The 23,539-nt window shown below is 39.0% G+C and overlaps 1 protein-coding gene across 1 annotated transcript in view; it reads right to left on the bottom strand.

Annotated features, from left to right (window-relative positions):
- Positions 1-13,333, bottom strand: part of LOC120527094 (polypeptide N-acetylgalactosaminyltransferase 18) — a 776,032-nt gene extending 762,699 nt beyond the window's left edge. The window contains exon 1 of the mRNA XM_039750177.1: positions 12,685-13,333. Coding sequence (XP_039606111.1) covers positions 12,685-12,919 — 235 coding nt within the window. The 5' untranslated portion in view covers positions 12,920-13,333. The remainder of the gene's footprint in view (positions 1-12,684) is intronic.
- Between the last annotated feature and the right edge of the window lie 10,206 nt (positions 13,334-23,539).

The following is a 23,539-nucleotide window of genomic DNA, read 5'->3' as shown; positions in this document are numbered from 1 at the left end:
GGTTCCACTAACGTTAAGCTGCAGCTGCTTCAACCTTCACTTCTGAAAGAAGTTACCTACCAGGCCTCCTCTATATTAATCCTCCACTCCACCACTTACACTGAACATCTCATGACTCTACTGATGCATGAAAAGGAGGAGGCAAGTCTCAGATTTTGTATTGTAATATGGCAAGTACAGGGTGAACAGGAAAAGTGATAGGAGAAAAATGCTGCTTGGATTCTTAACTGTACAGTAGGCCATTATAAAGTTTCAGTTATAAAAAAAATAAACAGACAAATTAAATGGAGTTTTTAAAAAACTTTCCTTCAAGAACCAGGCTATTACAGTTTTAAAATCTTATAACTGGGAAGATGAACAGATCAATAATTCAAGGTAAATGCAGATTATTATTTACTTTACTCAGGCTAAAGGCTACAGTCCAGTATCCATTGATCCATTTACCAGACTCACTTATAGTATTCCCAGAACCCGAGTCTATCCCAGCAGCAGGGGTGCAATACAGAAACCAAACTGGATTGGAATCCCAGTACTTCACAGGGTAGACTGACACACACACACACACACACACATAAACATTCTTAGCAGGACATGTTATATATGAGGATTAACCTGCATGTAGAATCTGGGAAGAAAAGAGAACACCCTGATGAACACGGAGAGAATAAGCAAAATCCACACAGGTAGCTGTCATGCTAGGATATGAACCAGCATTCCTGGAGCTGTGAAGCAGCAGCATTAACCAGTATGCTGCATCATATACCAATGTGGAAAAGCAAATATATCACACTAAGTCACCACAATATTAATGAAATAATTTTAAAAAACAACACAATACTCGAAAGGGCAACTGCATTTGAAATAATACATCTTTGCAAGCTTTCTAAATAAAAGGCAAGGCCCGAAAGTTATAAGATTTACTTTATATTTCAATGCCGTCTTTGAAATTTATCTTCTTGAACCCACATCTTCATTTAAAAGAAATGTGCTTCTGAAATACTTTATATATGCATAAGGCATTGTATTGTCATGCAGAGTCAAAGACAAAAACTGATTAATCTTAGACAGGGATTTAAAAGAACAAAGTTTCTTTCCTAAAGCTAACAGATTTTAAGCACTTGCAGAAAGAGCCACATGCCAGGTTATCTTTTTAAGAAAGAAATCAGTTGGAGGCAGCCTTCTGCATACGAATTAGAGAGCCACTGCATGTTGCCATATAAAAATGGTAATGATATACTGTTATTGCTGTAATTATTTTACAATAGACATCATGCGCATGCTGGCCTATAAAGATTAATAGTGTTAAAAAAGGTATTACATTTAGTAAAGGCACATACTTGTCAGATAACAGCCACAAAGTGACAGCAGTGTTAGATTTAGAGCTCAATAATTTGCAAAAGTTAAACGGTTTATAATGGGACATTTTTTTCCTCTAGCGCCACAGTGATATACTTTACTGAAATTTTATTTTGTGCCTAAAGAACAAGTCGAACATCAATAGGATATCAATGCATTTTCATTTGTGCTTTATATTTCAACACAACTTAAGCAGAGTAAAAAAACATCTAACTACCAAGCAGTGTGCTACTTTTAATAAAATAAAGTAGAAATGGGGGATTAGATGAAGCATGGGAAGGACAATCTTTTCATAAAATATCAAAAATATCTGCATCACTCAAAGCTAACACCACTTGAATAAAAGTTTCTTTTTATGAATTTACTCTGTTTATTTAATTCTTTGTTTTTTTTAATGACCTCATCCTGTTAAGGAACATTAAACTCACCTCTTAACACTCTTTTGACCTGCAGTAAACGAAGCATGAAGAGTCACCTAAAGCCCCAAATATGTCTTCTGTTTCAACATGTTAACTGCAAGATGGAACAAGTGGACTGGTTGGAGCGACATAGATATGGCGGTTAAAGCAGGAAAGAGAGCATACAAAAGAATAAGTAATATTCAGTTCAAAAGAATTAAGAGAAAAAAATTCTTGAGTGTCTGTACTATAATGTACATGAATAAAGCAGACAAATAATTTGCTTCGGGGCAAGTGTTAAAAAAAATCAGTCTATAAAAAATATAAAAGTGAACAAATCAGGCAAAAATGCAACTTGCAATGTACCATGAATCACACCCATCCACACCTTTTCTCAAATCTCTTTCTGTAAAATTGGGCAGAATGTTTCTAGACAATGAGAATTCTGGCATAGGCAGGTTGAATCATTAGTAAGGGTACTAAAGAGGGCTCTTGAGACGTCCTGGCACATCTTATGAGTAATCCAAAAGAGCATGTTGTATATTTATTTGGTTTCTTTACTCTATTAGCATTTTTACTTTGTCCTTCCATTTTATTCTTATTCCTCTTTTATGCCTCTTATCATTTTTGCTTTGCCCTTCAATTTTTCCTCTTGTTTGTCTGCTACATGATATGTTCTCTCATATTGCCTGTTGGCTTAAAATAGATACATTTACAATATAATGTTCTTACTTTATTTTCTTCTAATTCTAATTTTAGAATTCATCGACCTGACCCTTAAGCGACACTGAGATCTTATTGGTTTATAGAAATGAAAATGTCCCCTGATACCAATATTAGTACCATAATTTGATTCTCAGTTTTTACTCTTCTATGCAGTTCCTGCAGCTCAAAAAATAATTTGTTATTATTTTATTATTTTTTGTTTCAATGCATTGTTGTATTTTCTGGTTTTAGTTTCCTTCTCATCATGGTATCTGTTATATGACCACAAAATGTCCACAAGATAATAATAATAATAATAAGTTTTATTTATGTAGTGCCTTTCATACACTCAAGGACACTTTACAAATCAACAAAAACACATTAACAAGACAGTAGAAGTTACATACAAGAAAATGAATAATACTCATTGAAAAGATGTGTTTTTAACAGGAGTTTGAAATGAATAATAGATTCCTCCTTTTGATGACTGGGACAAAGAGCATTCCAAATTTTACATGCCATCACACTGAAAGATCATTTTCATTCTATTGGTTTCAGTGGCATTTCAGGGTACTGTGACTTCCTGTTAGTCAGGATTCTCAAGCCAATTACCTCTTGGTTAAATATGTCCACCCAAATTAGTGGCTAATTCACAGTAAAAGTAACAGACTTGCACCTAATAGTTAGTGGTGAAAATCGGGGAAAATAATACAGTTGGGTTACACTTTGGCTTTATTACTCAAAATTATTCCATTGGACATTGTTCTTATTACACATATTTTCTTATGTTACTTTTTTTTGTCATATCCTATGGCACTATGTTGTTCCTTCTATGTGCAATGCCATTTTGGGACCTTAGAGCTAACGATTGCTTGTATGATTATTAGAGCTGACATTAGGGGTCACAGACAGTGTTACACCATACTTCAAGGACAGCTTCCTGGACATCTTGGTTGTCTAAGATTTTGGATTCAACCTAAAACACTAGCAAAACTGTTTGCTAAAAGGCTCTCTGGTTTGAATTCTTTTTTTGTTCCCACTAGAATTTTCGTTTTACGTTTTGGCTCAGGATATGTAAACTTTGGTTACTGATCTTCCAGCTCAATTTCTTGACCATGATTACTTATTCATGCCCTGTGCCTTGTTTTCTAGATTTTTTGAATCCCTATTACAACCTTGACTTGTTTTTTCTGACCTCATTCTTTCCCCTAGTTTAAATTCCTTAATTTAACTGCCATGTCATGCAGTTCAGTACAATTAGGCTATATTTCATATGAATGTATACAACAAAGCTTGTAAGAAACAAAAAATTAGCAATTCCATAGTAAGTGTGAAAAAGCAGGGAGACTCTGTAAACAACAGTAGCACTAAAACACAAAAAGGCAATACAAAGGACTTAGCGTAGACCTCCAACACTTTAAGAAACATACAAAGCTAGACAAAGAATAGGAGCCCACTTAGTCTATCAAGATCATTTGGTTAGCCTTGTCATACTTCACTCATCTGCCTTTACTAGGATGATGAAAGTACCTGCCTACACAGAGTAGTAGGAGAATACCACAAAGCGCTCGCAGAAAGAATGCATAAACACAAAACCAAAAACCAAACTGCAAAAACACAAACAAAAAGGAAAGCTGCCACCAAAATAGTAATGGTCTTGAATGTCAAAATGACAGAGAAAAAAAAAACCTGAATGACTTTATCCAAACAAATTAGTTGTCATGATGTCACATGCTGGAATCTGTGGCCATCCCTACTACACAGAAAACCAGCCCTGAAACAGAAGGTTGCAACGCCATGGCTAAAAATTAGGGAAATCAAAAATAAATAAATAAATAACACAATAAAGCACATAATTGAAAGAATACACAGACAAGTGCATGAAAATGAAATCAACCAGCTGTAGAATCTGTTGTTAACAACACAAACAGCTAAGAAATTCTATGCCAAGACCAAATGACATGTCTGGTTTCTATTTTTGCCTCTTTATTCTAGATTTGCCAGCATCCTAGTGTCAGACAGCAGATTGATTAACTTAGTTCAAATTTTATCAAAATATGTGCTTTTATAATAATAATAATAATAATAATACTTCGGTGATTGCTGATTCAAAAACTCGTGGGAGGAGTTTGGGAAGGCCATGGAGAACGACTTTCGGATGGCTTCGAGGTGATTCTGGTCCACCATCCGCCATCTCAGGAGGGGGAAGCAGTGCAGTGTCAACACTGTATATGGTGGGGATGGTGCGCTGCTGACTTTGACTCAGGACATTGTGGGTCGGTGGGGGGAGTACTTCGAAGACCTACTCAATCCCACTAACATACCTTCCAATGAGGAAGCAGAGGCTGGGGACTCGGAGGTCGGCTCCGCCATCTCTGGGACTGAGGTCACGGGGGTGGATAAGATATGCCTGGAGTTCCTCACGGCTCTGGATGTTGTAGGACTGTCTTGGTTGACATGCCTCTGCAAGATCGCATGGACATCGGGGAAAGTGCCTCTGGATTGGCAGACCGGGGTGGTGGTCCCCCTCTTTAAGAAGGGATAACACTCCTCAGCCTCCCTGGAAAAGTCTATTCGGGGGTCCTGGAGAGGAGGGTCCATCGGATAGTTGAACCTCAGATTCAGGAGGAACAGTGTGGTTTTTGTCCTGGTTGCGGAACAGTGGACCAGCTCTACACCCTTAACAGGGTCCTGGAGGGTGCATGGGAGTTTGCCCAACCAGTCTACATGTGTTTTGTTGACTTGGAAAAGGCATTCGACCATGTCCCTCGGGGAATCCTGTGGGGGGTACTCCAGGAGTATGGGGTACCGGACCCCCTGATAAGGGTTGTTCGGTCCCTTTACAACCGGTGTCAGAGCTTGGTCCTCATTGCCGGCAGTAAGTCAAACCCGTTTCCAGTGAGAGATGGACTCCGCCAAGGCTGTCCTTTGTCACCGATTCTGTTCAGAACTTTTATGGACAGAATTTCTAGGCGCAGCCAGGGCATTGAGGGGGTCCGGTTTGGTGGACTCAGGATTGGGTCACTGCTTTTTGCAGATGATGTTGTCCTGTTTGTTTCATCAGGCCGTGATCTTCAGCTCTCTCCGGATTGGTTCGCAGCTGAGTGTGAAGCGGCTGGGATGGGAATCAGCACCTTCAAATTCGAGACCATGGTCCTTAGCCGAAAAAGGGTGGAGTGCCCTCTCCGGGTTGGTGGCAAGATCCTGCCCCAAGTGGAGGAGTTCAAGTATCTTGGGGTCTTGTTCACGAGTGAGGGAAGAATGCAGCGTGAGATCAACAGGCAGATCGGTGAGGTGTCCGCAGTGATGCGGGCTCTGCATTGGTCTGTCGTGGTGAAAAAGGAGCTGAGCTGTAAGGCAAAGCTCTCAATTTACCAGTCGATCTACGTTTCTACCCTCACCTATGGTCATGAGCTATGGGTAGTGACCGAAAGAATGAGATTGTGAATACAAGCGGCTGAAATGAGTTTCCTTTCGCAGGGTGTCTGGGCTTTCCCTTAAAGATAAGGTGAGAAGCTCAGTCATCCGGGAGGGGCTCAGAGTAGAGCCGCTGCTCCTCCGCATCGAGAGGAGTCAGATGAGGTGGCTCGGGCATCTGATCAGGATGCCTCCTGGACGCCTCCCTGGCGAGGTGTTCTGGGCACGTCCAACCGGGAGGAGGCCCCGGGGAAGACCCAGGACACGGTGGAGGGACTATGTCTCCCGGCTGGTCTGGGAACGCCTCGGGATTTCCCCGGAAGAGCTAGAAGAAATGGCCAAGAAGAGGGAAGTCTGGGCATCTCTGCTCAAGCTGCTGCCCCCGCGACCCGATCTCGGATAAGCGGATGGATGGATGGATGGATGAATAATAATAATAACTTAATTTATATAGCACCTTATCAAACATTCACATGCAACTCAAGGTGCTTTCCTCAGATTAATCAACAAAAACAGTTAGTTATTTGGATATTATGATTAATTCATATCACGACAATTTCTAATCGATGTAAGTGTACAAAACAGAAAAACAACATGGGCATTGTTAAACAAAATTCAAACACTAAAGTGCAAAACTTTCACTCTTATCAGAAGCAGGTTCATATTGTTCTAATTAAAAGCCTTACACATAAAGATGGCTAGATAACAACCAGATCTGATTTACATATATATATGAATATATACACAGCATATCTGCATATGAATTATAAAAGAAATGTCTACTGTCCATTTGATTATTCAAAATATACTCTTCTACGATGTAAGAGGTGCCCCAATATTAGCTTATAATTTAAGGATGAATTTACAGACTTGCTACAAACTGTAAGGAACAAGAGACTGTAACTTTTTCACTTGACTGAGTCGCACTTCATAATAGCAACAATTATCTGTATATTTAGACAAAGTCTTCTCGTAACAGATATCTGCAGGTCACTTGGGAACTGGAGACTACTTTGAACTGCTCTCCAGCCAATTAATACACAAATATTAAGGATGGCTAGATGCACTAAAGCAGAAACAAATAGAGAGCAAAGCACAATGCCTCTGAGCAAAAGCAGCCTAGGTTATTCTTGAAGAGGCACGTCTTCTATACTGCTCTATGACATCTTTACAAGTAAAGAGAAATTGATTGAAAGCTTGATTGAGTGTAATGGACGTGAAACAAAAGCGGGGACATGCATGCTCCTTTCAAAAAAGGCCTGTGGGTACTACATCTAATTATACCAGATTACAATCAAATTGAACAAATTAAAGCTGACCACCAAACACAAAATGCCATATCTTTAATGAAAACATGACAATCTGTCCGTTGTATCACATATAATAGAGGCACTGCTCTGGTGTGTGCAACAGGATGCAAGATAAACAGATGCGAAAAGCCTAATCATACTGACCTGGTCCTGCCACTTTACCAAAAGCTCTGATGAGTAAATGTGACTAACCAAATGACAAAATAAATGCTAAATATTTAGGTAACTTCATAGTCATCCTTTTGCATTGATATCGGGAGCACCATTGTGAGGGAGCGTCAGTCAGGAGTCGGCACAATGGCCATTTGGCGCGATTCCCCGAGGGTGATCCGGCTCGCAGGATCCCCATTGTTGAGGACCCAAGTGGTGGACCAGGCCAAGGGGACGCCCAAGTAACACCTGGCTGCAGCTGATAGAGGATCATTTCCTGAGGGTGGAACTGGACCACGTGTCTGCCTGGGGGGTTGCCAACCAGGATCCTGAGTTGATTTGTTGTGTGGTGGGTGCAGCAATGCGCTGTATCAGTGTGTGTTCCCCAACCTGACCTGACTAGTCATCCAATCATTTATCAGTGCAGAGCCGTAGGCAGTAGAGAATTTATAAAGTTGGCCAATCCAACACAGAGAACACGTACTCACTCACATTTGGACAATTTTGAATTCACCGTCAATCAATAAAACCAGTGGGCATTTGGATGTAAAAACAGAAGTATTTGGAGAAAACTCTTTCAGATATTGGGAGAGCATGCAAGACCCACAGAGACAGCAGACAAACTGCAATGTCAGCCCAGAATTCAGGAGATGTGAGCAAGTAGCAATACGCACTGTGCCACCATGCCACCCATAGCTTGGGAGAATTCATTGATGCCCCTGAATGAAAGCCATGCTGAAAAGACGAAATCTCACTTTTCAGAGGTGGTTAACATAAATTCTCCTAATGATTATGTGTCACTGTTTAAACCATGGGTGTCCAACTCCGGTCCTGGTGGGCCGCAGTGGCTGCAGGTTTTCATTCCAACCATCTTCTCAATTAGTGAGCTGTTTTTGCTGCTGACTAACTTGTTATGCCTTTGTTTTAATTGACGTGACTCAGACCCCATAGTTGTTTGTTTTTCCTTAATGAGAAGCTAAACAATAATGAGACACTTAACAAACTGCCACATGACCATCTAACCAGAAAACAAAGAACACTGAAGTGTCTGGGTCATGTTGGTCTGCTCAGGTCACCAAAACATCTTGACGGTGATCTTAGAAAAAAAAAATCAACAGTCTGCTGTGGCAGAATGAGAGCAGCAACAAGTCATGATATGCAATAATGACTTAAATTAACAGCAAGAATTGGCTTCTCATTAAGAAACTGGTTGGAGTGAAATTGGCTGGAGGTTAACGTTCCAATTTAGCTGCTCATCTGTTGTCTCGTTTCACATCTCTTTTTGTTTGGCTGCCATTTAATGAAGAAACGAATCAATTTAGAAGACTGAAACCTTAAAAATAGGGATATCAAAATGAAGGGAAAAGGAGTTAATTAGCAGTGAAAACTGCTCACTAATTAGGGAAAGGGATAGAATGAAAACTTGCAGCGACTGCGGCCCACCAGGACTGGAGTTGGCCACCCATGGTTTACACCATGTCATTTGTACAAAACAGTTGTTATTATTTACCTTTAATTATGGGGTACTTATGGGGTTTGACTGTGTGTGCTCTATTTGGTTTTGTTAATTGCATTAATGACTTGTTATCTGAGGGTGATGTGTTAACGTGTGTAAAGCTCCCCTTTCAATCGGTATTTAAATCACTGCCTCACACGGCCATCCCAGTGAAGGTTAAAGACAAGCAAAACTGAGCAAATTCAATTCGAAAAGGGAGTATTTCTGAGTTTCCTACCTATGCTGAAACTTAAAATATCAATATAGAAAATTACATCTGTTCTTCGTTTACATTTATGGCTGCAACTGTAAGTCATTAAATGTATTTTAATAACGTTCTTCATTAACATATATGAATAATCCATATAAGTTAGACACAAGCAAAAATAAGCAATTTCAGTTCAATTAACAGAAGCTAATTATGACGACTTAAAGTCCTTATTAAGCAAAAGTGTAAACATCCACTTTGTTATGCTTGTAAGTAATAAAATGTCTTACTCTTGTGCATGATATTAAACCCTTAACCAGAAAAGGGCAAAATAGTTCTTTATGTAAAACTCTTAGAAAGGAATTCATCACTTTTAAAATAAAGTTTTTAAACATGTCTCCATAAAACAGATATAAAGAACAGAAAGTTTTACTCTTGACTTACAACTTACTTGCATTTATTTAATCATAAAACTATAGCTATTTATTTTTTATCATATTGCAGTTTTTCTTATGTTGTAAGCTGTTGTACTTTAAATAAATGTTTGCTTAAAATGTTAGGCTACCTGCTATATCTATTTTCTTATTATGCACATTGTGATGTAGATGCATTGCTATTGTTATATATATTTACGGGTAAAAAGGTGCCACAATGCTTAAATACACCGTCACTATGTTTGCCACACACTTGTGGTCAGCTACAAGATATAATTAAAGACACACTCAGAAACCACACTTAGAGGACATCCTGAATCAAAGGCACATCTACTCTGCTAGACAAGAGTGGGCAGTTAAGTGATAGAGGCATGCCCCACCAGTACAGTTGGCTTAGGTACTGGATTCTGATTGGAGAGTCTACTTCTAACATGTAGTGCATGCCTCCTCAGAGTGTACTAAAATATTTAGCATTCTGAAAAGCACTAACACAAATTTTCAAAATCGAATATGAAACATGCAGTGCAGTTTAGCAGGGGAAACAGCAAAGAAATTCAATTTGACTAATAAACATCAGCTTCTTGTTAAGCACTAGCCTGGATTGGCCGACTAGGTGGTGGGGAGCAAAGCCTGAGGACACAGAATTTGCCTCCGTTTTGCTTTTGTGCCAAATACTGTAACTTGTGAATCATAAATCAGCATACTCTTAACAGTTTGTAAGAAGCATATCAGGAGCATGTCCAATGTATTCCAAAGCCATCAGCTTCGCACTCAGGCATGATGTTTAATTCAAGAGCAACCCCAGCTTCTGTGCCCCACTGCCGGAGCCCACCACTGCGTGGCTGATGCCAACTGCTGAGCTACTGAGCGCAGTTCATCTCAGATCGCACAAATGCAGCACACTGTCGCGTGTCCCTCCCTCCCCACGCTGATATTAAATTGCAAAGTTTCGGAATACAACATTCTCTAAAAACTGACAGTTTGGTGCCGCGTTTCTGTCGTTCTGTTAGAAATTCACTAAAGGAGGCAAAGGCACTCGAGACTTCATTCCCCGTCTTTCGGCAGTAACAACCGTGGGCCGTCTTGATAAAAAAGGAAATTACATTTGACACAAAGCTTGAATCCACTTACAATCATGAATACAGCACTAGCTCTAAAAACATCTGAAATACAGGCGCCCTTCAAATGTAGCCTACATTGAGGTGTTTCCCTGCTGCCCAGATTTAGGAATGTCACACATGCAGCGCTATCCCCGTTTGCCTTATAAACGGAAATCGACCGCCTTATCGCAACAAGTGCGCGAAAATGAAGGCGGCTCAGCCTTTCTGCCTCCAACCCATGGAATCGCGGCATAGTTCAGCACGCCACTCACCTGGTAAGTAAACTATAATGAAAAGGGAGTATTTCTCTGTTTTCTACCCATGCTGAAACTTAAAATATCAATATAGGAAACTACATGCGTTCTTCGTTTACATTTACGGCTGCAACTGTATTTCGTTAAATGTATTATTTGTAACGTCCTTCACTGGGCACAGGATTCAAATCGTTTGCGTACATTTAAACTTAACATGTATGAATACTCCATATAGGTTAGACACAAGCAAAAATTAGCAATTTCAGTTCGATTAAGAGAAGCAAATTATGACAACTTAAAGCCCTTATTAAATAAAAGTGTAAACATGCACTTTGTTATGGTTGTGAGTAATGTCACACTTGTACTACTTATACAATTGTTTATGATTTCACCTTCATGAATATTTTCCATTAGCTATCTTGTTTTCAGTAACATATCTTAACATCGCGACTAAAAGACGCTGTAAAATCGCCTCCAGTTACTTCTGGTCCACATTTTAACCATCTCTCAAACTGGATGGAAACTGAACCTTGCAAGGTAATTGATTTGAAATGAACTGATTAAAAAATGGTATAATATATTTGTCCGTACACTAATCTCTTGCGTAGACCAGGCTTCAGGTAACGGGCTAGACAGGTAAACTACAGTGCAGCTGATGCATTACACAGAGTGTCGTTCTTTTGAATTGACAGGGTATTAAATAAGTGTGCCCAAAAATGAGAAGGCGTGTCGCGTCTGTCTAAGCGGATGTGTAGAACGCTGCAGCGGTAAAAGAGATACCATGAACAGCCACTCAAAATCAATCCAAGAAAACTCAAAGAAATCGAACCCGACATTTTAGCTACGTCGTGGAATGTTTTACATTTGCAAAAGTAAGCAGTACAAATTGTCTCATATGTAAATAACACATTTTAAAATGAACCCATTTAAATATAAACATTCCGTTTACCCAAACATCGATTTAACTTTTTAAACTTATTCTGTGTGGCCCGCTATAAAGACTTTAAAAAGCCACCCACGTGCACACTCACAGGTTTGTGACAATCCATAAACAGAAGGAAATCTTTTGATCATTTTTCTGTTTTAATATTTCCAAAATTATACCTGTCTCAGCATTTATACGTTTTGCTTCTGTGTTGACGTTAATTATCAAGATCTTTCTGTCGCCGGGGGCGTATGAAGACTGTAGCAGAAACAACGGTTAACCCACTGAAACCTATATTTTGATAAATGAAATTTGTGAATCTGTTTAATAACTCCTGATAATACACGCCTAAGAATTTCTGTACAGTCGTTAAATGGCGATATATTTAATTATTTTGGAGATACTGTTGGCATTTGGAGATCTGCGCCTTTCACTCACTCCCACTTGTTCTTTTTAACACATGATTTGCCTTTCAGTCACGGATTATCACAATTTCTGCATTTCATTTACGGAAACCATACTTAAACGTTAATGTCGAAAACAGAAAAAAAAAATAAAAGTGATCAAACACTATGCAAATAACCCCAGAAAACGGGCATACGTCGCGTAGCTTTGTAGACACCACGTGCTTCATTGATTGCGTCTCCTCATCTTATAAACGAGAAATCGCGGTCAGTTAAAGCTGATTGGAGAGCTCGCAATAAAATGTTTATCATAAAGTAAACCATGTCTGCAGAAGAGCAGTGCTTTTGTGTGCGCTCACACTGCTGATGCATGTTTCGGCACGATTTAAATAGCTTCACTGGCTGAAGCTATTAACTGGTGCTCAGAGTCTCCGGTTTCGTGTCTGCATTGAAAGTGGGACCTTTACATTATTTTTCACTGCCGCAATCTTGACAGTCACCTACATATATTGATAGATAGATCAGTACCTTGAATGTGCTGATTAACAACGTTCTCCAGACGATCTAGTCGTTCAATTATCCTTAAAGTTTCCCCCTTGTCCTCTTCCAACTTCTTCTCTGGAAGTGGTTCCTGGACTTTAATATACACGTTCGCTATGTAGTTAGTAACCCATCCCACATACAACAAGCAAAGGATATTGGTCATGCCACTTAGAATGACACAAGTAGACACCAAAGTTTTGGTCTTCCTGGTGCAAGCCATCCTTATCTTCCTCCATATAGCCTCCACAGCCCGAAACCAAAATGCTGGAAGTGCACTACAATTCCGTATTTATAACAGGAGGGTCAGTAAATTTCCATTCATGCAGGTTGAGTGCCAACGAGGACAAGATGAGCACTCCGGTGCAGCGACCTCTTGGTCGCTCACTCGTTGGCCGCCGCAGGTTAGCAGGTTACACGGAGCGGCTTTACGCAATCCTTGGAAAAGAAAGAAAAACAGCACCACGCAAGGGTTTCAGCGCCTCTAAACTCGCGGAAACTTTCGCCTGTTCTTTGCTTTCGGATTTGTTTCTTCCATTCCATTCATCTATAGACAGGTCTAAAAGAGATGTAGACAAGCTTTTACGGCGCTCAAGGGGGACCAAAGCAACACGGCTCCGACGTCCAATAAGAGGGGCACCGAGTTGTAAAATTTAGATTCAGCAGCTTACATTGTCCAATTAGAACAGGGGAGGGCGTGCACTAGCGTAAAACGATCCAATCGGAGATCGATATAAGCACTCCCGCTCCTGAAATAGCTGAAGAGGAGCTGAAAGAGACGCAGACAGAGCCGGCATTGACAGGAGTTAGCAATGGAATGTGGAGCCGGGCTGCGCCTGGTGTAGCACTGCCTGTCCGGCACCTTCTTAAGCTCTTGTCCACAATTAAAAAACAGCTGGAATCTTCCACTTGCTTTCTAGCAACACAAAGTTGAATAATCATTGTGTTTGGTCAGCGCAGTGCAGCATCGTCACAATCCGATTTTTAAAATTCAATAGCTTTATATTTTTGGCACACGAACTTTTTCAGAACAGTAAAAAAAACGCTTAATCTGAAACTTTAATGTCGTGAGGAGTCGAAAAAAGAAAGGAACCAGTCCTGGACGGGAGCAATCCAAGGCATACATTTTAAGATCTATCTATCTATCTATCTATCTATCTATCTATCTATCTATCTATCTATCTATCTATCTATCTATCTATTATTATTATTATTATTATTATTATTATTATTATTATAAAATATCTCTCCCCATGTTCAAGACACGAAAATAGGTTTTACTAAAAGATTATGCTATCAAAATCTTATCTTTTTATTGGTTTGTTATGAAATAAGTTATTGGTATTTTCCTAATTGATCCAGCTTGATTACCAACTGAAGACAATTTGTTGTATTTAGTGCCATCAATTTCCCTTTTGAGATATAGTATATCGAGAAAGACATAAGCATAATTTAATGAAGATTATCTACAGTTAGGATTATGATACCATTTAAGCAGGTTTTCTCATATTACTGGCCATTTTCTTCAAGGTCTATGGAACTTGTATTTGAGGATGGAAAAATATTTTCAGGAGTAATATAAAGTGCAAAGTTTGATGCTCCTTCGTTAACTATCCTTCATCGAATAATTTCCCTGTGGAACTGATTACATAAAATGTAACTGAATAAGTAATATAATAATTTTAGCAAAAAAGTAAGAGATGTACACTGCTAATAGAAATTAATAAATCTATTTATTTAAAATAAATTTTGCATTAGGATCACCAGGATTAGTCCATAATTCAGTAAACTCGATCAAAATATAAGACATTTGCACTTTTAGTTAGTCTTTAATCCATACGTTTTAATACAAGGAGGCAGGCTTGTTAAGGTGGATTCAGCAGTAAAGTTAACAACCCTCTCTCTTTTAATACTGTGCACTTCTCAATTAAAATTGTACAACTTAATGATAAAATATAAGCTTGAAAATAAATATTGAACCACGAGGCTACAATGAGCTGCTTATTCGGTTGACTGCTTATTTGTTAACTGTGTGCTTTTTCACACAGCCTATGCAAACAAATACATTAGATTATATATTTTATTTGCAGTATTCATATAGAACATTTAAAACAACTAAAAGTTGACCAAAAAGCTGTACACAGAGTAAAAGCTAACAGTTAGAAATAAAAGTCAGATAAAGAAACACGTACACTAAACATACAAATATAAATAACTTTTATACGCAAGAATAAAATACAGTATAAAAGATATGAGTAGAAAGGTTTAAACAATGAAACTCATAAGTTAAAAAGCAAGTGAATAAAAGTGACTTTTTAGTAAGAACTTAAAACTATATATCGCGTGAGCTGACCTTATTGCGACAGGCAAACCGTTCTACAGTTTAAGACCAGGCACCGCAAAGACACGATCTCCCCTCAGCTTCAGCTGTGCATGTGGGGCAGTAAGCAATAGCTGATTTGAAGAAGTCAGCTGCCTGGCCGATGAGCATGGATGAAGAAGATCTGCTGGAGTACGCTGGAGCTCCATGTAAGGCTTTCACCACAAACACTAAAATCTTAGAATTCACCCTGTAACTTTAGGGAGCCAATGAAGTGAGGGCAGTTCTGGTACGATGTGATCCCTTTTTTTGCTGCTGGTTAGAACTCTAGCAGCTCCATTCTGCGACATGCAGGGTATTACAATAAATCAAACGAGACGTGCTAAAAGTATGAATGAGCTTTTGTAGGTCATCAAATGACAAAAACGGCTTGACATTGTTAATCGCCTAGGTAGTAAAAGCTATACTTTTTACCTCAGCATTGATCTGTTTGTCTAATTTACATTAACAGTAAACAATATTCTACAATGCTTACATTAATTTGGGTCATTAAAATGAATCGTTTGAAAAGACAAATACCCTGTATGGGTACAAATGAGGTAAATCACGTTGGGCCACTTTAATTTTCACAGTTTTTGAGATGAGACAGGTACCTTTTGTTAAACTGCACTTCAGGTTTTCTATACCAGTCAGATCCACTGGTAAACCTGGCAGGCTTCCATTAATGGCACTCCATCCCACTTAAGTTTTACAGTTTTGTAACAAGATTGATGGCATAATTAAAGCGCATTTGAGTTTTGCCCTCCTCAGCGCGGGTACATGGGTCACTTTCAATGGCAGTGTCTGTTTCTCCCAATCCAATACATTAAATACCAGAATGTGCCAAGTCTGCCAATGAATTTTACTGTGGCCATTTTGGGCTGAGCAAAACTCAATGGAATTTCGAAAAGGAATTGTTTTGTCTGAAAACTGTGAAAATTAAGGTGACCCAAAACAATTTAACCCTTTACAGGGCACGTTAAACACCATAGTTAATCCTATGTATTATGGGAGTGGGCCAAGTTTGCCAGGAAAACTGGCCGAGTTAACATCATCGGAAGAGGTAAAACTCAACTGCAATTTAACAAAGCAATCTGTCTTGCCTGAAAAGTGTGAAAATTAAGGTGGCTGGCCCAATGCTGTTTAACTGTTTACATTGACAATTAAATATCATAATTATTTGAAATACCTATGGGAGTGTGCCAAGTTTGCCTGGTAATTTGATCCAGTATTGGGTCATGCAAAACCTTAACTCCAGTTTAACAACTGAATCTGCCTTCCTTCAAAAGTGTAAAAATTAAGATGGCCACATGCAATACAATCCTTTCCATTTCCCATTAAACATCAATACCCTGTACTTACTCCCATTCCTTAAACATTAGAGTGAATTTGATTGCTGTAGATGTGTTGTACAAAGGAAACACTCAAGTTAAATTTAGCAAAGGAATTTGTCTTGTCGCAAAACTGTCAAAATTAAGGTGGCTTAATGCAATTTAACCCTTTACAAAGCCCATTTAAAATCTCAGTCAGCTCCACTTAAGGACATAGGAGTGGGATGAGTTTAGGGATCTGCACTGGCAATCAGAAGGTTGCCGGTTCAAATCCTGTAAATGCCAATAGGGACTCTGCTCTGTTGGGCTCTTGAGCAAGGCCCTTAACCTGCAATTGCTGAGCGTTTGAGTAGTGAGAAAAGCGCTATATAAATGCAAAGAATTTATTTAATTTATTTTCCAATTAATTTGACTAATGTACCTGCATTGGACCTGCCAAAATGCAAATGCAATTTACCTAAGTAATCAATTTTGTCATTATACTGTAAAAATGAAAGTGGCTGCAGATGATGGAACTGATTTGTACACATGCAAAGCCAAAATCTGTAATATTTGTTTTTCAAATAACTGATCTCTTTTAATGGTGTAGATTACAGCATACATTGTAGAATATTCTGATTTGATGTTCACATAGAATAAGTAACTGGTTTGTATACGCTGTGTGAATAAAGCTGAGAGCCAATAAACAAGTAGCTCAAAGTGAGTAAGTAGCCAACTGCATAATAGCCGACTTCAGACTCATTATTGTAACGACACAGACATTTTCCATCTGACTAGGGATGGCATCAGAGATGAGTCACCAACAGAATGAGCTGACATTCCATATTTAAATGAGAAACTTTAGAGCCAACTGCAGGACAGCCCATAAACAGAGTAAGCTGGTCACAGTCTGTTATGAGGTCCAACTTGTTATAATGTCCAACAATTAATTTTTTGTATAAATTTCTGTGTAATTTATATTAATCTGAATAGGGGTTTTGAGACCCAAGACATTCAAATGGGGGTTTATTTTGTCCAGAACATGTTTTGAGAAAGTTTATTAATCAATCCTTATTTGTCTCCATTTGTGTGCCATTTTTGTTTCCTGCTGCTCAGGCACTCCTGTGCTAAGTTTCTGTTCCTGCCATCTCCATGGAGATTTAGCCCAACATTCCCCGGGGTGAGCTCATTTGTGATGTCAAATTGGCGATGATACAAAGGTTATCCCAGTGTTTCTAAGGTATCTGAGCTTGACAGATAAACCTTGTTTCACTGCATTAAAAGATCTTCATTTAGTCTGTCTGCTTTTTTCAAATCCCTGTTATTGTTTTTGACTCTGACTTTTCCAATCGCATTTCAGCTTTGATGAAAGATCTTGTGGACTGCTGGGTTTGACTTTTAGCCTCTTCTTTTGACTTTTGATACTTGCGGTCATTTTCACTTCCGTTCTACTGTCTGTTGCGAGTTGGTATACAATTACGCGCTCTCTAGCTAGGGTGTCACAAGCAAGCAGCCCTTTTAAGGATAGTGATCTATCATAAAAGCAGCAATAAAATGAGCAGTAATTAATTGTGTTAGGACTAGCATGCACAACCAAGCACTACAATATGTTCAATGTTTTAAATGCAAAAATGACAATAATTACATTTAATACTATGCCTTCCAGTTTCAATGTGTTGTGCACATTGTTAGCTAAGCCTAACCCTACCCCATGCATAGTCCCCTTCTGGAGACATGAAACTCTACAAACCCTAACCTAACCCTGGTAATGTGCTGTATAAAATAAATGTATGATTGTAGGAAGCGGAAAAAGAAGAACCAGTCCTGGATAGGATGCCAGCATACAAAGACCATTTTAGAACTGCAACTGACTGTAGGAGTAGCATGTTGGCACAATGGTTAGCACTGCTGCCTCCCAGATCTAGGGGTCTGGATTCAAATACCAGTCTTGACACTATCAGTGTGGAGTTTACATGTTTGCTTTATGTCTAATTTACATTTATATATTTGGTTGACACCGCAATCCAAGGCAACTTACATTGATGATACAATTGGTTTTCCAAGTGGAGCACAGGCAGGTCAAGTGACTTGCTCATGGTCACAAAGTGTCAGCAGCGGGTTTTAATCCTAAACCTTAACCACTACACCACACTGCCTCACTATATCCCAATGACATGTGTGCCAGTTTGATTAAGGGCACTAAACTAGAAGTGGATGATTTTGCCATGCTGGACAAGCACTTCATCCAGGGCTGTTTCCTGCAGTCTACTTCCCAACACTGCTGTCTTTGGATGCTCCCATCTGTGACTCTGAATTTAAAATGGTTGGATACATGGGTGATATTCACTATGATTTTATTTAATGAGAATGCCCATAACACATCCCCCTAAATCAGGAAAAAAAAACATAGTTTACCAAAGTAGAAAATCCAAACAGGGTTCAAATCTTGTGAAAACAGAATTAACCACTTTGCATCACAATGCCATCCCTAATATAACCTAAAATAATTTTAAGAGAATTGAGTTGCCAAATTTTAAGCCCTTCTTAATTCTTAGAGGGTTTAGAACAAATGAATTTCTTATTAAACCATTCTGAATGATTCCTGTTTCATACTGTTATGCAGAATGCCAACCCCTTAGCAACTGCAGCACTGTTTTCATTGTGTGCGTTATGTCGATTTGCATGTTTCGCCCACAGATACTGAACTCCCCAGCAGCTTGCTTAAAATAACAGAGGTGGTGACTGAGGATCAGTCCCAGGTACACACAAGGATCTTTAGAACATCAGGCTTAATTTCCACAGAGTTTTGACCATCTGTTAAGTCAAAGACTAATCCATAAGTCCAGAAGTTGAAGAATTAGCATTGTCTAGTTAAAGATTTTTCACATACAAGAGAATGCATAATTGTTGTTTTATGATTCATCTCATTTTAATTGGGAGCCAATACCTGCCTCCTTGGGTAAATGAATGTTGTTTATTTCCCACCAGTCTTATGGGAAATGTTTCCATTTATGAACATCCAATCACAGTCCTGTTTTAAGGAATTTAACAAGGATTTGAATATTTAGTTGACCAGACTGCATAATTTATGTGACCTTACTTGATTTGATTCTGGTCTTTTGTTTTTTCTTCAGCAGATGTCATTTAATAAAAGACTTCTGTGGAAGATAGGTGGCACACTTCAACCATCCTCAAACCCAGACAATACCAAGGAGACCATACAATGAGGAGATTTATTAGGAAAACAATAACATGAAGGTGTTAACAAAGAATGACTCAAAGTTTAAAATAATATTACATTAAAGATGTCATATGCCACTTCATGGTAAGTTTCCCTATCTATCTGTGAGGTGTCTTGTCCAGTTTCCTACACACTTAAAGCAGGGCAGAATTCCAGAGTCTTGGAGCTACCACCTTAAAAGCCTGAGTACCACTTTAATTGAGTCCTGGGAATAGTTCATGTAACCTAACCAGGTTACCTAGGGGAACAACTCTGAGAATAAGGCTGGAGAAGTTCCACTACATATTTGGGTGCTTGGCCATGCATTATATGTAAGAACAAGAATTTTAAAACAAATTCTTAAAGACAATGTAATGCCATTACAGTAGAGTGGCTCCAAGGACACCAGGCCTTATCTCTGTATTTCTCTGTATCAGCCCCTGGTGTTCCTTCACCTGCTCTTCACCCATCACTCTTCTATACCCCCCCTTCTCTCAGCCAGAGCAGTGGGACAGTAGAGCTCAATGTCCTACAAGCTACCACAAACCCAAGCATGCTTAGAAGTGAAAGAATAAATGCTGACAATGAAGCTAACTAAGCAGATGCATGAGTTCAAGTCTGATAATCTAGGTCTAGAAACTGGATGTCATAAAAACTAGCAGCCATAGTGATTCCTCAGGAATAAGTCTGTAACTTGTACATCATATGAGGAAATTTTTTGTGCTGATTTTCATCAGGCACAGAGTTATACTCTATTTATTTGAAAGAGATGTGCAGTCATTTTGCTGGTCACCTACCTCTGCTCAGCGACTAGCAGAGGGATAGTATATCTCAGCATTACCTGGTATTCTGCTGAGTCGCTCATCCATTGTGACATTTTCTATTCTTATTATAAAAACATAAATGTTTGACAGATAAGTGAAGACCATTCAGCTTGTTTGGTTAACTAATAGCTAAGTTATCCCAATATCTTATCTAGACACTTTTTAAAATTATAGACTCAAAGTCATCAGGGAATTATCAGTGTTCATTAATCCCTTATTTTTCAGGAGATATAAAAAAATAGCTGGGACCTCATCCAGGGTTGGTTCCTGCTTTGTATCTGATATTTTATGCACTCAAAACATAATGCAATATTACAAAATGTGTGGTGCTTGCTCACGGGCATTTGACAGTAGCCTACCTCCATAGCTGAAGACACTTGTAAACTTGAATTAGACTGAGTAAGCAGAAAAATGAAAGGACAGGTATTCACAAACCAACTGTTTTTAACGTAAAGCAGTGTTTAATGATAAAAATGTACACATCTTGATTTGTGCCTGCATACAGAGCTGTGAACAAGAAATACTGTAAGTATAGTTGTCGACTGAGGGAACACACTGATCACAGAGGAGATGTTGGTGCAGCAACCGGGTCATCCCTTTCAATATGTATAAACTGAAACTGGTGCTTGATGGCACCATCGGTCTGCTTTCTCCAGAATGAGACAAGCCATACTGGGAGCATCTTGGTTTTATAGCAGAGGGACTGGAAGGGGAGGAATCAATTTCCCTCCTTGGACCTTTTCATAGGCCTGTGGGAGAAAAAAACAAATGATGCTGTCAGTGGCAGCACCCCCTGGTGCCCCTGAGTGGTAATGAGCCTGGAAATCAAACCTCAGACTCGCATGTGTGCAAGTATGCAAGCGAAACTCTATTGCGAATTAAGGCATTTCTTTCTAAATCTTTATTATGTTGTCATAGCCCATTCCAGCTGCTCCTCTTAGATGTCTAAGTCACTGGGAAACCCACTGGAGAATCAATGAAGAATTTGTGATACCACAAAATCTCTTCTCATGGATGAACTGGGAAAATGGAAATTCAGGATACACCCTACAGGAATGACTGGAAGTATAGGGAGCTTAGCCATGTCCAGAGAGTGCTTTCTGAGTGCCAGCCCTTAAGGTGGTGATCTCATCAAAATGGTATCTAAAAGAGCAAACATTATGGTAAAAAAATAGCAAAATGGCATTGAATCTTCACTGTTAGTATCATCCACCCTTTTCCTAAAGGACCAGGACCATAAAAGGGGCAGAAGAGAAGAACAAACCCAAGAGTCTTCTCTAGTTACTAAATAGGTGAGCACTTTAACCAGAGCAAGTTTGAAAATAGTGGATCTAGAAAACAGTTTGAGTGCTGCTGTCTGACCCAGTAGTGGCCAAAATGTGGAAACCATCAGACTCACACTCCTAAAATGTTTAAAAAAGGGTAAATATAAGGTAATAACTATCCTTCTGCAGTTACATTTTGCATAACTGAATGCAATTCCATTTCTAAGTACCTCAGGTTTGGATTTCTATAATCTGAACGTGAAGAGAAATAAGAAGTATCTAATTAGCCTTTGTCTTTCTGCATTGATGCATAATCTTGCGTGAGGCATTAGTTGATCATATGTATCATATGTTAAAAGTTGATTCGTTTAAACTTTTGGCAGCTGTTCTCTTATTAGTGAGCACCATATTGTGGAACTTGTGCCCTGCCACATGCATGCCTCAGAAGTGGAGGCCCATTTAAATGTTACCACCACTGCAAATACGCCAGAAGGAAAATGTAACACTTGACCTGCACTAGAGAGGAGAAGAGAGGTAATGAGAGACAGAGTGGACAGGAGGCTCCAACCTTATTCGCTGCATGTGGTTTATTTCAATAGGAGCTTACTGGGAGACTTGGATGGTTAGTGAAGTATCTCATAGTGAATGCTCTACTCTACCCCAAAACCCATCTCTCCATGTTCTAACCTACTTATCCATTTCACAGTGGCAGGAAGCCACTGCAATAGACAGACAAGCTTAGTTTTCACCAGATGTCTGAGTTTTTATTTGTCTCATGTAGTACATGTACAAAAAGAATAATACAAGACGAGAAGATTAAATCTAATCTCACATATTAAATAGTTTGCTTATCCTTTCTTTGGTCAACAGGATTTTCACAGTCCTGAGTGTTGGACTTGGTTGGCCCTATCTAAGGAATTCATTTCTTCCCCATTCTTGTGGCAGAACCTTTTGCACTGGAGATGCATGCAGCATGAGAGTTTCCTGCTAGGGTTTCTTTTCACTTCATTTTAGTTCAATGTGTTGTCTTTGTCTCATACCACACATTGAAACACATTTGATGCCAGTGCCACTGGTGCAGAAACATTCAGCATCTGTATGGTACATGATAGAATAGTATGGTAGACGCTAATTACTAAGACAGGGGGAGGACAATTATAATAACTCAATAAATCTGAAACTGTGTCAAATAAAAAATAAAATACATAAGTACCAGATTTTGAAACACAGTGTGTACCAGGCAGAGCAAGCAAAAATAATTTAGTAAAACTGAATTGTTTGTGGAGATTAATTGAAAGTGTGGGTGTTCTACATTGGAGTGCTGGGCACAGGTCAACAGGTTAATAATTTAATATGTCAGGGTAGGAACTGTTTGAGAGTCTGCTGGTACAGCTTTGAATCCTCTAATTGGCAAGGTGGCAGACATTTTGCTGCTGTGGTGTGTGTTGTCTTGTCATATGTGCCTAAATAACGGAGTACTGCTAAACTGATCATCCTTCCAACAGTTTCTCCCATCTCAGTAGAGCACTCCCAGATTGACTTTTGGGTTTTTTTTTCTCATCTCCCTGATCAAGGCCCTTTTTGCCTGGTTACTCAGTTTCGCTTTTTAGAAAGAGTCCCAGTTTTTCCAAACCTTTCCTGTTATACAATCAATGAGGCCCCTGTGCTAATGAAAATGCTCAAGGGGATGATCTCATCAAAATGGTATCTAAAAGATCAAAAATTATGGTAAAAAATAGCAAAATAACATTGAATCTTCAGTGTTAGTATCGTTCACCCTTTTCCTAAAGGACCAGGGGCCTCATGTATAAACAGTGCGTATGCACAAAAATATTGCGTATGAACATTTCCATGCTCAAATCGCA

The sequence above is a fragment of the Polypterus senegalus genome, chromosome 1, assembly GCF_016835505.1.
Source record: "Polypterus senegalus isolate Bchr_013 chromosome 1, ASM1683550v1, whole genome shotgun sequence".
In the NCBI taxonomy this organism is placed as follows: Eukaryota; Metazoa; Chordata; class Cladistia; order Polypteriformes; family Polypteridae; genus Polypterus; species Polypterus senegalus.
This window is presented reverse-complemented; position numbering and strand designations above follow the sequence as displayed.